Source organism: Nomascus leucogenys, chromosome 22a (genome assembly GCF_006542625.1).
Source record: "Nomascus leucogenys isolate Asia chromosome 22a, Asia_NLE_v1, whole genome shotgun sequence".
Lineage (NCBI taxonomy): Eukaryota > Metazoa > Chordata > Mammalia > Primates > Hylobatidae > Nomascus > Nomascus leucogenys.
Window position 1 is genome coordinate 69213599 of NC_044402.1, and position 15843 is coordinate 69229441.

At 36.9% G+C, this 15843-nt stretch overlaps 1 protein-coding gene across 1 annotated transcript in view; it reads right to left on the reverse strand.

Annotated features, from left to right (window-relative positions):
- Window positions 1-15843, reverse strand: part of ABCB11 (ATP binding cassette subfamily B member 11) — a 109061-nt gene that overhangs the window by 20583 nt on the left and 72635 nt on the right. The window contains exons 19-21 of the mRNA XM_030803110.1: window positions 13734-13898; window positions 607-711; window positions 355-516 (exon numbers count right to left, since the gene is read on the reverse strand). Of these exons, the coding sequence (XP_030658970.1) occupies window positions 355-516; window positions 607-711; window positions 13734-13898 (432 nt within the window). The remainder of the gene's footprint in view (window positions 1-354; window positions 517-606; window positions 712-13733; window positions 13899-15843) is intronic.

Sequence of the window (15843 nt, forward strand, 5' to 3'; positions counted from 1 at the left end):
CTTCCTTGCCCTCTTCACCCACCCTCTGGGGGGCGGTATTGAATCTTGTTGAAGCTGAGCCTCTGGGCCTGAAAACAGACTCAGAAATGAGTCTCAGCAAAGTTAGACTCGGAGGAAATCCAAAACCCTGACAGATTTTGGTGCATGCCATATACTGATTCTGGGCACTGCCTGGGAGACACCGTGCTTTAGCTGCTGTTTGTCAGTGTTAGAAGCAGTGGAAAATGTGGCTTTAGGATATCCCAATCCCACTGGTCCCTATTCCATAGAAAACATGCAGGTGATTGTCAGGATGCTCTAACGAAAGAATGCCAATGCAGTTAATACACTTCTATTTCCCCTCCCATAGCTCACCCCTTGGACTTGGGAAGCATCTGTAGCAAGTCTTGTTGTCAATGCTCCAGGGCTATTTCTGAGGTCATCAAACCAGGCAATGTCTTGTCCCAGCATTGCCCTGAAACCAAATTTACGTAGTCTTTTTGTTAGGAGCTCCCCGGATTTAGCAAAGGCATATCCCTAAAACATGAAGAAGGAGATTTTAGAGACATTTTAATGAGAAAAAAGGAAAAATAACTAAATCACTTACTGAAAAATAACATTTCTTACCTGTAGAAATTGGGTGAAAAGAGATACGCAGCCCATTGCTACAAAAAGTAGGCACACACCATTGATCTGTGACCTTTGTTCCTCTTTATCAGGAAGTGAAAAAGTCTTGGAAAGATAGTAAGCAAGGAAGTAACTTTGTTATTATAAATAGAAAAATAAATCTATTTACATGTTTAAAATGAATTTTTCTTACCATGTCATTATATATCTGTCCAAATTCATAAAATATACAACACCAAGAGTAAACCCTAATGTAAGCTGTGGATCTGTGATAATGATGTGTCAATGTATGTTCATTAACTGTAGCAAATGTATCATTCTGGTGGGAGATGTTGATAATGGGGGAGGTTATGCATGTAGGGGGGTAGGGGGTATATGGGAAATCTCTGCACCTTCCTCTAATTTTGCTGTAAACCTAAAAGTGCTCTAAAAAATAAAGTCTTTTAAATAATGGTTCCACTTTAAACATGCTAGTAATTAAACGAAAGTTAGCTATGAATATGATGACGATGTACTACAGTCCTCTGTGGGGCGGAAAACCTGGTGAATGAAAACCAATGGTGATGACTTACAGAATTTTTGTCTTGTTATTTTATTTTGCCTTTTTAGGCAATTGTGTTGGTTTTTCATCGACGCAGATGAAAAGGATGATGAAATGACTTAAATCATTTAAGTAATAAAGCTGAGAAAGAAGGAAGAAAGGAAGGAAGGAAAGGAAGGAGGGACAGAAGAAGGAAGAGAGGAAGGAAGGGAAGAAGGAAGAAAGGAAGCAAAGAGGGAGGGAAGGAGAGAGGGAGTCATGAAGGAAAAAGGGAAGGAAGGAAGGGAGGGAGGGAGGGAATCGAGATCTGGAAATGTTGTCTGGGACAAAACTCAAAGTTGTATTAATATTTTGACCTATATCTTTCTCTATTACTAAATGAAAGAAAATAAGACTTTCATTCAGGTAATTTGCCGGTTAATTAGTTTTATAGAATATACAGCATTAAAAAAGAAATTATCAAAGCATTGACTGGAATTGCCTTAGGAGAGAAAAAAATGTCATTTATCTGATATTGAGGTTGTTGCCTCTAACTCACCAGAAGCTGAAACATTCCCCCACCCCCTAAAAAACTATGGCCATTGTGAGTGGGAGTTTTTTGTGTATAATGCTTAGTAAACTACACTCAAACATATTCTGAATTTACAGACATTTGTTCAAGTAACTGAGGATCTTGTTGCAATAAGAAAAATGAAAGAACATACTCCAATGACATTGCCTTGTGGTGAAATGGATTTTGTGCATAACAGAACCTTTGTAATTTAGGCCAGGTGAGGGAACTGGGAAGGTCAGAAGAAGCATGCATTAGAGAGCTATACAATACATCTTTATTCATTTTCCTGAATTAATTTGAGTCATTAAAACAGTGTCAACAAACAGTTGTTCAAAGGAAACCATTTATTCAAAAATATTTACTAAGTACCTACTATTTGCCAAATAAATCTCCTTGGCAACAATATGTACGACTCCATTAACAAATCCTTTTTTTGTAAAGCAAGAGTGACCCGTTCAAATTATGGCAAATTGCAAAGTGAGTAGGAGGGGTTCTAAATTAATGAGATTTTACTGTTTGTAGGATGAAGTTTCTAGGGCCTTCATGGTGCTCAATACTGGTAAAAGTGGGTTCAGAAAGTAGCACAGTAATTCTTCCAAGCATAGCTAACTCATAAGTTTACAGAGTCTAAAAATTCAAAAATTTAAAGATAAATATTTTAAAAATTACTGTGCAAATACCCTGAAACCCCAAACTGCGATGCCACAATCCCCATTCCTCAAGGTCACCTTTTATAACGATGGTCTATAGAACCGCAGATTTTCCCATTTAACTCTTATACATGGAAAATAAAGCCCCAAACATCAAGTTGTTTGTTCAAGTTCATTAAGCTAGTGGTTATTACTAGATAAGAAAATGCCTGTTTTTTGGCTTCTGGTGCGGTGGTTTTCTTCTGGGTATGCTCTTTTAGCTTTTTGTATTACTTACCTTCTCAGTGTTAAAAAACAAAAGAGCATTTAGCTAATGTTAAAATTCATACAACTGTCCAATTCAAGACTGGGCATCTCTCTATCCATAATCTTTTTTCACAAAATTCTGCTCCATGAGTTCTTTGTATATTCTTATTGTTGAAATGCAACTCCAAGGGCTATCCATCCATAGATTCCTCTCTTCCTTGACTAGCTGTAGTTTTGGCACACATCTTTGCTATTTTTGTAATGGTAAATTTGTTTAAGGAGAAAACTAACATTCATTAACCTTTTGCTATGTACCACATGTCAAATGTGTAGATTAACCTGCTCTAACTTAAATTAGGAATTATGATTCTCAAAACAACCTAGTGAGGTAGATTTTCTTGCTCCTTATACAGATGAGGAAATTAATCAAGGATAAATCACTCACCCGAATATATACAGATAGTGCAGAGTAGAGACCTACTACAAATCCAGAGCTGGCGACTCTCACATCCATTTTTTTTTCCCAGCATGCTACATCCCAAGTGCTGTGCTTGGAACATTGGCACATTTTCCAAGTCAAATAGACACAGGGAAAGTGAAGCAGACAAATTATGCCTTACATGTATATTGAGGCTTAGCTAGATTGGCAACTGGGCTCCTAATAAGGCCCAATCATTTGCTGGGTCCATTCCCACAGTGTGGTCTCAATACACCAAATGTGCACATTGTGCCCTTTAGGTACGTCAGAAGGAAAATAGAGCAATTATAAATAGACTCACAATTATACCCTGTGAGAAGAAAGCATCATGAGTTTACCAATGAACACATGATAATTATGCAAAGAGACAACATACTTTACCAGAGAGGAAAAATAGTGGTTTGTTCAGCATCATTCTCTTAGCAAATATAACCCTGTGAGAACAAGAACGACGAGCAGACTTTGGATTTCATCAACTAGATGCTGCCTACTCTGGTCCTGCAGCCCTTAAGTCTCTAAGTCCATCTTAAGGTTGCTGGTTGTCACCAGAAGAAACACAGAGAATATTGTCACCACCAATGACCAAGCAGGTGCCCAAGAAGGACAGCAATTATAGTTGAATCTTTTTTTTTTAACTTAGCCATTTCATGGACCACTAGAGCTGGAAGATATCTTAGAGATCATCTTTTAAATCCTTCATTTTGTAGGAAATGGAGACAGGGAGAAGAGGTATGACATGATGCCAGGGCATACAGAATGTGGTAAGTAACTAGAAGAGCCAGTTTCAGAAGAAAGATCTCCTGACAGGAAAGTCAGAACTCTCCACAGCAGCTCATATGCACAGTTTGGGTGGAGTTGGTGAGTATATTCTTTACTCTGCTTTTATAAGAGGTAAAGCAACAATCAGCAAAGAAGCTGACATTTTGGATTTCTTTTAAAAAGCAAACATCCAGGACATAGGCTTGGATTCTTTCCAATCCAATCCTATTCCCTACACCTTCTACACTAACATCATTGCCCAGTGAAATGCATTTCCCCAGCTTCTCCCTACTAGAATGTCAGCTTTGTGCAAACAACACACAAACACACAATGATTTTCTTGTCCTCTACTCTATGCTCAACATTAGTTACAATGCCTGGAAAACTATAGGTGGTAAATATTGGTTGAATGATGAGTGGGGTTTTTTTTGTTGATGTTATCTTCCTCACAGACTGAAAACTCCACTGGGGAAAGCATCATAACTGATATGCATTCCCCAGTCCCCAGCACCATGTCTGGGGAAGACAATCAATGCAGATCAGTTGAGGGAATAAAAGATGATTCATTTTATATTTGGATATTGTACCTACTAGGAAATCAAGAAATATGAATTATTTCAAAGATTTTCAGCATAAAAGGTTATGGCACCATATAACTAGAAATTCAGTTAATCAAAGTTGGGTGTTTCCGATTCTCTACCTTTCTGAAATGAATGTGATTTCTTCATTTACCACAAGGGGGCAATGCGAAAACTACAGTGGTGGCTGGGGCCCTCCTTACACAACGGACTTGATTTTGTTTGTGGATTATCCAGGTTTTTCTGTACAACTCATGCTTGTGGGGTCATTTTTACAGTCAGGAGAGGTGATGTGAGAGAAGGAAATGGAGTAGGGAACTAAAATGTAAGCTTTTATCATTTACTAAGCTCTGACAATGTGATATGTTGGCAAATTCTATAGACTAGGATTTGGTAAACCTGGGCTCTAGTCCTGGCCCCATCACCTAATGGCAGTGTCACCTTGTACAAGTTGACAGTTCTAGGTTTCCTTCCTTGTGGACCTCAAAGGATTTATGTGTATATGTGTGTGTGAACTTCAGCTAAGAAAACATGATCACGTTTTTTTAAACTGCTTCTTTTTTAAAATTAACTTTTTAAAATTTTTGTATATTTAGGGGATACAAGCACAGATTTCTTACATGCATATGGAAGTCTGGGCTTTTAGTGCACCCATCACCTGAATAGTGAACATTGTACCCAATAGGCAATTTTTCAACCTTCATCTCCCTCCCATCCTCCCACCTTTTGAAGTCTTTAGTGTCTGTTATTCCACCCTGTATGTCCATGTTTACCCATTGTTTAGCTCTCACTTATAAGTGAGAACATGTGGCATTTGATTTTCTGTTTCTGAATTTTTTCACTTAGGGTAATGTCCTCCAGTTCTGTCCATGTTGCTGCAAAAGACATGATTTCATCGTTTTTATGGCTGAGTAGTATTCCATGGTATATTATATTTTCTTTATCCAATCCTCTGTTGATAAAAATTTAGATCAATTCTGTGTCTTTGCTATTGTGAATAGTGTGACAATAAACATATAAGTGCAGGTATCTTTTTGACATAATGACTTCTTTCCCTTTGTATATGCCCATATGATGGCTAATACTGAGTGACAACTTGATTGAAGAATACAAAGTATTGATCCCCTGGGTGAGTCTGTGAGGGTGTTGCCAAAGGAGATTAACATTTGAGTCAGCAGACTGGGGAAGGCAGACCCACCCTTAATCTGGTGGGCACAATTTAATCAGCTCTCAGTGAATATAAAGCAAGAAGAAAAAAAATGTAAACGAGCGAGACTGGCCTAGCCTCCCAGCCTACATCTTTCTCTCCTGCTGGATTCTTCCTGCCCTCAAACATCGAACTCCAAGTTCTTCAGTTTTGAGACTCAGACTGGCCTTCCCTGCCCCTGAAGCTTACAGACAGCCTATTGTGGGACCTTGTGATCATGTAAGTTAATACTTAATAAACTCCTATATATATATAAAATGATATATATCCTATTACTCCCATATATATGTGTGTATATATATATACACACACAAAATAGGATATATATCCTATAAATGCCTATATATAAACTCCTATATATGTATATATATGTGTGTATGTGTGTGTGTATATATATATGGATATATATCCTATTAGTCTGTCCCTCTAGAGAACGCTGTCCCTAATACAGCCCAGTAGTGGGATTACTGGATCAAATGGTAGTTCCATTTTTAGTTCTTTGAGAAATCTCCATTCTGTTTTCCATAAAGGTTGTAATAATTTACATTCTCACCAGCAGTGTATAAGCATTCTTTTCTCTCCACATCTTTGCTAACATCTGTTGTTTTTATACTTTTTAAAGATAGCTGTTCTGACTGGTGTAAAATGGTATCTCTTTGTGGTTTTAATTTACATATCTATGATGATTAGTGATGTTGAGCATTTTTTCATGTTTGTTGGCTGCTTGTATGTCTTCTTTTGAAAAATATCTGCTCATGTCCTTCACCTACCTTTTAATGAAATTATTTGGTTGTTGCTTAAGTTGAGTTCCTTATAGATTCTGAATATTAGCCCTTTGTTAGATGCAATGTTTGTAAATATTTTCTCCAATTGTGTTAGTTGTTTGTTTACTCTGTTGACTGCTTCTTTTGCTGGGCAAAAGCTTTTTAGTTTAATTTATTCCCATTTGTCTATTTTTGTTTTAGTTGTGTTTGCTTTTGAGGACTTTGAATTAAATTCTTTGCCTAGGCAAATGTCTAGAAGAGTTTTTCCTAGGTTTTCTTCTAGTATTTTTATAGTTTCAGGTCTATGTTTAGGTGTTCTATCTATCTTGTGTTAATTTTGTAAGTGGTGAGAGGTATGGGTCTAATTTCTTTCTTCTGCATGTGCTATCCAATTTTTCCAGCACCTTTTATTGAGTAGGGTGTCACTTCTCCAGTGAATATTTTTGTTGACTTTTTCAAAGATAACTTGGTTTTAGGTATGTGGCTTTGTTTCTGGGTTCTCTATTCTGTTCCATTGATCTATGTGTCTATTTGTATACCTTGGTAGAAAAATTTAGTCAGCCAAATAATATGATACCTTTAGCTTTGTTCTTTTTGCTTAGGATTGCTTTGGCTATTAGGGCTCTTTTTTTAGTTCCATGTGAATTTTAAAATTGTTTTTTTCTAATTCTGTGAAAAATGACATTGGTAATTTGATAGGGATTGCATTGAATCAGTGGATTGCTTTGGGAAGTATGGTCATTTTAATGTTATTAATTCTTCCAATCCATGAGCATGGGATGTTTTTCCATTTGTTTGTGGCATCTGTGATTTCTTTTATCAGTGTTTTGTGGTCCTCCTTAGGGAGCTCTTTCACCTCTTTGATTAAATATATTCCTAAGTATTTTTTTGTAGCTATCGTAAATGGGATTAACTTCATGATTTGGTCCTCAACTAGATCAATATTGGTGTATAGAAACCCTATTGATTTCTGTAAATTAATTTTGTATCCTGAAAGTTTACTGAATTCACTTACTAAATTTAAGAGTTTTTGGTGAAGTCTTTAGGGTACTCTATAAATAATATCATTTTATCAGTAAACATGGATAATTTGGCTTCCTCTTTTCTAATTTGCATGTTTTTTATTTTTTTTCTCTTGCCTGATTGCTCTGGCAAGGACTTCCAGTACTATGTTAAATAAGAGTGGTGAAAATTGGCATCCTTATCTTGTCCCAGTTCTTAGAATTCTTTCAACTTTTCCCCATTAAGTATGATGTTCGCTGTTGGTTTGTATGGCTTTTATTATGTTGAAGTATGTTCCTTCTATGCCTAGTTTATTGAGAATATTTATCAATAAGGGATGATGAATTTCATTGAATGTTTTTTCTGCATCTATCGAAATGATAATTTTTTCCCTTAATATTGTTTATGTGATATATCATGTTTATTGCTTTGCATATGTTGAACCATCCTTGCATGCCTGGTATAAATCCCACCTGATCATGGTGTGTTATCTTTTTGATGTGCTCTTGGATTCAGTTATTTTGTTAAGGACTTTTACACCTATGTTCATCAGAGATATTGGTCTGTAGTTTTCTGTTTTTGTGATGTCCTAGTCTGGTTTTGGTATCAAGTGATATTGGCCTTGTAGAATGAATTAGGGAGAATTCCCTCCTCTTGGATTTCTAAAATAGTTTCAGGAGGATTGGTATTAGCTCTCTGCCTGTTTGGTAGAATTCAGCTGTGAATCCTTCTGGTCCTGGGCTTTTATTTTTTTTGTTAGGAAATTTTTTATTACTGACACAGTCTTGCTACTCATTATTAGTCTGTTCAGGTTTTCTATTTCTTCCTGATTTAATCTTGGTAGGCTGCATGTTTCCAGGAATTTATCTATTTCCTCTAAGTTTTCCAGTGTAGGTGTTCATAATAGTCTGTGATAATCTTTTATGTTTCCATGGTATCTGCTATAATGTCTTCTTTTTCATTTTTGATTGTGTCTATTTGGATTTTCTCTCTTCTTGATTAGCTAGCAGTTTATCAATTTTATCTTTTCAAAGAAACAATTTTTTGTTTCATTGCTCCTTTGTTTTTTTTGTTTCTATTTTGATTAGTTCTGCTCTGGTCTTTGTAATTTCTTTTCTTTTGCTAACTTTGGGTTTGGTTTTTTCTTTTTCTAGTTTCTTGAAGTGCAATGATAGATTGTTAATTTGTGATCTTTCTACTTTTTTTTATGTAGGCATTTAATGCTATCAACTTCCCTCTTAGCACTGCTTTTGCTGTATCCCACAGGTTTTGGTATGTTGTGTTTTCATTTTCATTCATTTCAAAAAATTTTCTAATTTCCATCTTAATTTCTTCATTGACCCAGGATTATTCAAGAGCATGCTGTTTAATTTCCATGTATTTGTATAGTTTCCAAACTTCTTCTTGGTATTGATTTCTAGTTTTATTTCACTGTGGCCTGAGAAGATACTTGATATGGCTTCAGTTTTTAAAAAATTCATTAAGACTTGTTTTGTGGCCTAATATCTGATCTATATTGCAAAGCGTTCCATATCCTGATGAAAAGAATGTACCTTCTTTAGTTGTTGGGTAGAATGTTCTGTAAATGTCTGTTAAGTTTGGTATAAAGTCCAGTTTATCTCCAATGTTTGTTTGCTAATTTTCTGACATGATGATCTGTCTAGTGTGTGAGTGGGGTGTTAAATTCCCCCACTATTATTGTATCAATCTATCTTTCTTTAGTTTTGCTTATATTTGTTTTGTGAATTTGGGTGCTCTGATGTTGAGTTCATATATATTTAGAATTGTTATAACGTTTTGTTGAATTTATCATATAATTATCTTGTCTTTTTTTTTTTTTACTATTTTTGATTTAAAGTCTGTTTTATCTGATGTAAGTATGGCTACTTTTGCTCAACTTTGCTTTCCATTTGCATGGAATATCTTTTTATATCCCGTTACTCTCAGTCTATATGTGTCTTTACAGGTAAGGTGAGTTTCTTATGGTCAGCATTTAGTTGGATTACATTTTTTAATCCATTCTTCCAATATGTATTTAAAAGTGGACATTTAATCCATTTACATTTGTGAAAGGAAAATATGGGTCCCCAAAATCACTAAGCTAAAGAGAAAAGTCAAGTTGGGAACTGCTTAGGGCAAACCTGAGTCCCATTCTATTCAAAGTCACCCCTCTGCTCACTGAGATAAAGGGATACCTGATTGCTTCCTTTGGAGAGGCTAATCAGAAGCTCAAAAGAATGTAACCACTTGTCTCTTATCTACCTATGACCTGGAAGACCCCTCCCCACTTTGGCTTGTCCTGCCTTTCCAGACCAAACCAATGTTCACCTTACATATGTTGATTGATGTCTCATGTCTCCCTAAAATGTATACAACCAAACTGTGCTCTGACTGCCTTGGGCACATGTTGTCAGGACCTCCAGAGGCTGTGTCATGGGTGCACATCCTCAATCTTGGCAAAATAAACTTTCTAAATTAACTGGGACCTGTCTCAGATTTTTGGGAGTCACACATTCAAGGTTAATATTGATATGTTAGGCTTTGCTCCTGTCATATTGCTGATTGTTTTCAAGTTGTTTTATAAATTATTTGTTTCCTGCTTTTTCTCTGTTTTTTTTGTCTTTGTAGTTTGATGAAATTCTGTTATGCCATTTTATTTTTTTCTCTTCTTCCTTGTGTGATTATTTTATATGAACTGTGAGTTTTATATTTCAATGTGTTGTTGTGATGGTGAGCAATGACCTTTTGTTTCCATGTTTAAGACCCCTTTGAGCATTTCCTGTAGGTCCAATCTAGTCGTGATAATTTTTCTAAATGTTTGCTTGTCTGGGAAGAACTTTATCTCTCCTTCACTTATGAAGCTTATTCTGGCAGGATACAAAATTCTTGGCTGACAGTTTTTTTTTTTTTTTTCCTTTCAGCACTTTGAAAATGCCATCTCTTTTTCTTCTGGCCTGTAAGGTTTCTGCTGAAAAGTCTGCTATTAGTCTGATGGGGTTTCCTTCATAGATGAGTAGATGCTTTACTCTTGCTAATTGAAAAATTCTTTCTTTTACTTTGACTTTAGACATTCTGAACATAATATATAATGGTGAATTCCTTTTTATAATGTGTTTGCCTGGGGAATCACTGGACTTCTGAACTGGTTGTCTAACAGTCTTGACAGACTTGGGAGGTTGTTATTGATGATTTTTAAAAATATGCTTTCTAAATCTTCTGATCTCTCTTCCCTTTCAGGATACTGATAATTCATAAGTTCAGTTGCTTTATTTAGTCCACATTCAGTCACTGTACTTAGTCCAAGACATCTCAAAGGCTTTGTTCATTCTTTTTATTCTTTTTTCCTTATTTTTGTCTGACTGGATTATTTCAAAAGACATGTGTTCAAGTTCTGAAATTCTTATCTCTGCTTGGTCTAGTATATGATTTAAGCTTTAAAGTGTATTTTGTATTTCCTTCAATGAATTTTTTAGTTCCAGAATTTCTGCTTATTTTTTTTAAATGCTATTTGTCTCCTTGGTAAATTTCTCATTCATATCCTGAATTGATTTCTGATTTCTTTGTATTGGTTTTCAGATTTCTCTTGCATTTTGTTATCTTTAAAAATCAATATTTTCAATTATTTACCTGGCATTTCAAGAAATTCTTTTCGATTGGTATCTGTATTAAACTGTTCTCACACTGCTATTCCTGACACTGGGTAATTTATGAAGAAAAGAGGTTTAATTGACTTACAGTTCCACATTGCTGGTGAGATCTCAAAAAACTTACAATCATGATGGAAAGAAAAGAGGAAGCAAGCAGATCTTCATATGGCCAAAGCAGGAGGAAGAAAGAGTGAAGGGGGAAGTGCTACATACTTTTATCAGATTTTGTGAGATCTCACTCACTATTATGAGAACAGCAAGGGGGAAATCTCCTCCCATGATATAGTCACCTTCCACCAGTTCCCTTCTTAAACATGTGGGGATTACAGTTTGACATGAGATTTGGGTGGGGACACAGAGCCAAACCATATCATTCCGCCCTTGACCCCTCCAAAAGCTCATGTCCTTCTTATATTTCAAAACACAATCATGCCTTCTCAACAGTCCCCCAAGTCTTAACTCATTTAAGCATTAACTCAAAAGTCTAAGTCCAAAGTCTCATATGAGACAAGGCAAGTATCTTACAACTATGAGCCTGTAAAATCAAAAATAAGTTAGTTACTTCCAAGATACAATGGGAGTACAAGCATTGGGTAAATCCTTCTGTTCTAAAAGGGAGAAATTGGCCAAAACAAAGGTGCTCCAGGCCCTATCAGGTCCAAAACCCAGCATGGCAGTCATTAAATCGTAAAGCTCCAAAATAATCTTTTTTGACTCTTGTCTCACATCCAGGCCACACTGATGCTGAGATTGAGTAATTTATGAAGAAAAAAGGTTTAATTGGTTCACAGTTCCACATGGCTGAGGAGGTCTCAGGAAACTTACAATCATGGCAGAAGGTGAAGGGGAAGCAAGGCATGTCTCCACATGGCCAAACCAGGAGGAAGAGAGAGCGTAGGGGGAAGACTACAAGGTTTTAAATAACCAGATCTCATGAGAACTCACTCACTATCACAAGAACAGCAAGGGGGAAATCCACCCACCCATGATCCAATTACCTCCCACCAGGTTCCTCCTTCAACATGTGGGGATTACAATTTGGCATGAGATTTGGGTGGGGACACAAAGCCAAACCATTATCGGTTGCTGGACACTTGTTGTGGTCCTTTGGTGGTGTCATATTTCCATGCTTTTTCACGTTTCCTATGTCCTTCCATTGATATCTGTGTACCTGATGTATCAGTTGCTTGTTCCAATTTTTGAATTTGCTTTTGTAGGGGAGATTTTTAAAAAATACTTTGGCTTTGATTTTGGGTTCATGCAGTAGTGTGATATTTGTATGATACTACTCTGAGTCTGTTCATGACTCAGTCTCAACAGTAGACCACAACAGGGTGGCAGGGATCCTCCCAGGGGCGATGGGATTATCTAGTCTCCCCTCTCTCTCCTTGGAGCAGTGAAGAGGCAGTGCATGTTTGTATATTCCTGGCATCTAGGCCCTCAAAATGATGCCTGACAGAGGCTGCTCCAGGATTGGATGCCAGTGTGATTCTGTGTGGGTTTCCCTTTTGGAGTAACATCTCCGTGGAATCTTTAGGCAGCTCTTCATGTCAGGGACAAGGCCCTAGTGGGTCAAGGATTTATCCCATAGCCAAGATTGTAAAAGCCCATTTTGGAGCCCTGGATGTTTCTCTCTTACTGTTTGCCCATATCCAAAAGCCTCTTGTGGCTCTCAGGCAGTCCCCAACTGGGTAAGCTGCCTCAGATCCTCTCCTTTCTTATTTCTGGTGCTTCCCATCCCTTGTTTGATGAATCCTAATGTTCTAGCCCAGAAAATCTGTTCGAAATGTAAGTATCTACCTAATATTCTGATTCCTCTTCATGGAGAAGGCACATACTGCCTGCATCTAGTCAGCCATCTTTCAGTACTGTTTCCATGATCAAACTTTGATAACTAATCTTGCAATGACAAGATTTTACTAGAACCTGGCTCTACAGTTACACTGGCTGGATTTGAATCCAAACTCCACCACTTGCTAGCCTAAGCTCTCTGTGCCTTGGTTTCCTCCTTTGTAAAATAGAAATAACAAGAATACCTACCTTAGATCGTTGTTAGTAAACTTAAATGAACTATTGTACATAAAGTGCTTAGATATTGCCTAATACATGTTCATAGTTATTATGATGATTACAGCAATAAAGTCAGATAGAGAATATAAGAAATTCTAGAAAGTGAAAAATTGGAATAAGCTTAGTTTTCAACCATGCCTTATTTTACTTCTCTCTTTCTTTTTCTGCTTCCTATCCACATTCCTATTTCAATAGTGCAATCAGTGGAGAATCATACATCAAACACTAACACCTGCTATATAAGTCAAACTTTGTACCTCTGCTGTTCAGCAAGATCAAAATTTCCCTAAAAGCCTTTTGTATTATTCAGTGAATCCACTTTGCATTTTGATTAGGTTTGATATACATTACTAGAAAAATTGCCCACTTCTAACACAAAATTTTCAGTGATAGTACCATTTTTTTTTATAGGCACGATGACTCTCTGAGCACCCTGCCAGCCCAAATGAGAGTTCTCAGCTTTGCCTTCTTACCCTCTATGTGATGGAGGCTTAGGAAATTTTTCATTCTTTAGAGATGAGAAAAATGAACTAACAGAAAAGAGCTAAATACATGAAAACAAAGAGCGGACTTATCAAAATAATAAAATAAAAGGTATGAGAAGAAGAAAGCTAGTCCAGCTGTGTACTTACCCCAAGAATCTGGCTGAATAAAAAGGCATACAAGGGTGTGACTGTCCCGTTCACAGCTGCACCCACAGACCCTGCCAGCATGTAGGGCCATTCTGGAGCATTGAATTTCAGAATCCTCCTAACTGGGGCAGGTTCAACTTCTTCCTGCACAGGGATGTCCTTGTCCTTGAGCAGAGAGAGGGTTATATTAATCATCTAAATGTACTCAAGACATTTTGCATGTACTCAAGACATTTTGCAGCAGATCCTTTGACATTCATAGATTTAAGAGTCATAGTTCGGTTAGTTATGAGTGACCTCAAATGTCTACGGGATATGGCGGTTTGTTGAGGAATCGTTTTGAACAAAACTATTGCTGTGGCTTGAATAAAAACTGAACTGAGGGAATACGCATTTGAAGGTGACATTATAGTTCTCATTTCATGATTACATGTGTATTAACTCTCAGACAGTAATAAATACGTTGGATCTTGGAGAAAAATAACTCCCATTAAAAAAAGAAAACCTTTGCTACGGTTGTATTTATACCTGTGAGGACTGGTGAAATTTTCAATTTTTAAAAATAAATGTCAAGGTTCTATAATGTAGTAACTGGCTAAAGCTCTAAGGCAGGCCAGTATATATGAAATAAGACAAAATAATTTTTAAAATATATTAAGTGGTGTCAACAGTTATCACTGAGATGTTTTCAGTAAGGTTTTCCTTAATTAGTACCCAGAGGTAAGTAGTACTGCATTTGGATTTCTAAATTGCACATTTTCTTCACACAGAGTGGACATTCATCAGCATTTCTCTTTAGTTGCCATTAAAGTCAGAGCTAGCAATTTTTTATCTTCTCAAAGGCAAATATTATACATGGACCTCCATTGTCTTTTTTGGCCGTCATTTTTCCTTGCTATGGATACTACTCATGTTTGGTCTTAAGGGTAATTAATTCATTAATTTGTTAAATTTATTACCCACTTTGAGAAAGGATTTTAAGTAGCTTATATAGATTTGTATTGATTTTTAAAAGCTTTTCTATTAACATTTACTAAAATATCTACAGCAAATCGACAATAAAGCTTAATTAGTGCTCTCTTTCATTAACACAGTAATTTATCTTTTAGGGAGCAGAACGGCAGGGATAGACAACAGCAAGGATCTTCAAAAATTTTCCCTTTGCTTACAAAGTCAAAGACCACATTCAATTTAAATGCAAGTCTGGTGTCATGTCCATTTCATTACAGTTGCAAGTCAAATAAAATGAGGGAAGGCAACTTGGACTGCTGATGAATTTGGTACTGCCTCCACTTCAAGTTCTCTCTTGGCCTGCTCTCACCATTTGTACTTTGTCATAACTGCTCACTCATGCAGCAGGTCCTTCTGTTCAATTATTTCACCTGTGACAGCTTACTAGCTCTAGGCAACCTATGCCAGAAAGGAACAAGGGTACCTGGGAAAACATGAGTGTAATAGGCATAAAAAAAATGGAGCTCTTGGAAAAGCACTACGTGGCCACCAGTAAAGTGTATCACCAAGTGCTGTAGCTCTCTGGACCTCAGTTATTTCATCCTTAAAACGATAGACTTGGACTAAGTAATTCTGGGGAAACAATCTTTCTGAGTCTCCCATGTTTTTGCACATCTTGTGAACAGAGGCATTGATTGCCTTCATTCAGGTTATTTTTTCAAGGGTATTTGTACAGCAAACAGTTTTGGAGGACAAAGAAGGTGTCTTCATCCCAAGCGAAGTGCAAACCTTACTGCCCCCATCTGCCCATTATGAAAGAGTCAGGCTCCTCAAGCCCGGGTTTCCTCTCATTTAAAACACTCACTTCATTTGCTGGTATCATCTGGCCCTCTTTGCATTGCCTTGTGGGAACTGGGGGTTGGGTTGGGGAGCCAGTGCAAATGCTGAACACTGGCTACTGCTATTGCTATGAGTAATAAAGTCCTTTGTCTCTGGTTCAGGGTGCTCGTGTGACAGAGCAAGACTGCATCTCCAAAAAAAAAAAAGAATATGAACACTGTGATTCAGGATGCTCATGTATTCTGCCAGCATCACGAAATTGTGTGAGACTAACTGAATAGCTTGCAATAGAGCAAAATATTTCAACCCTTCTCTGTTC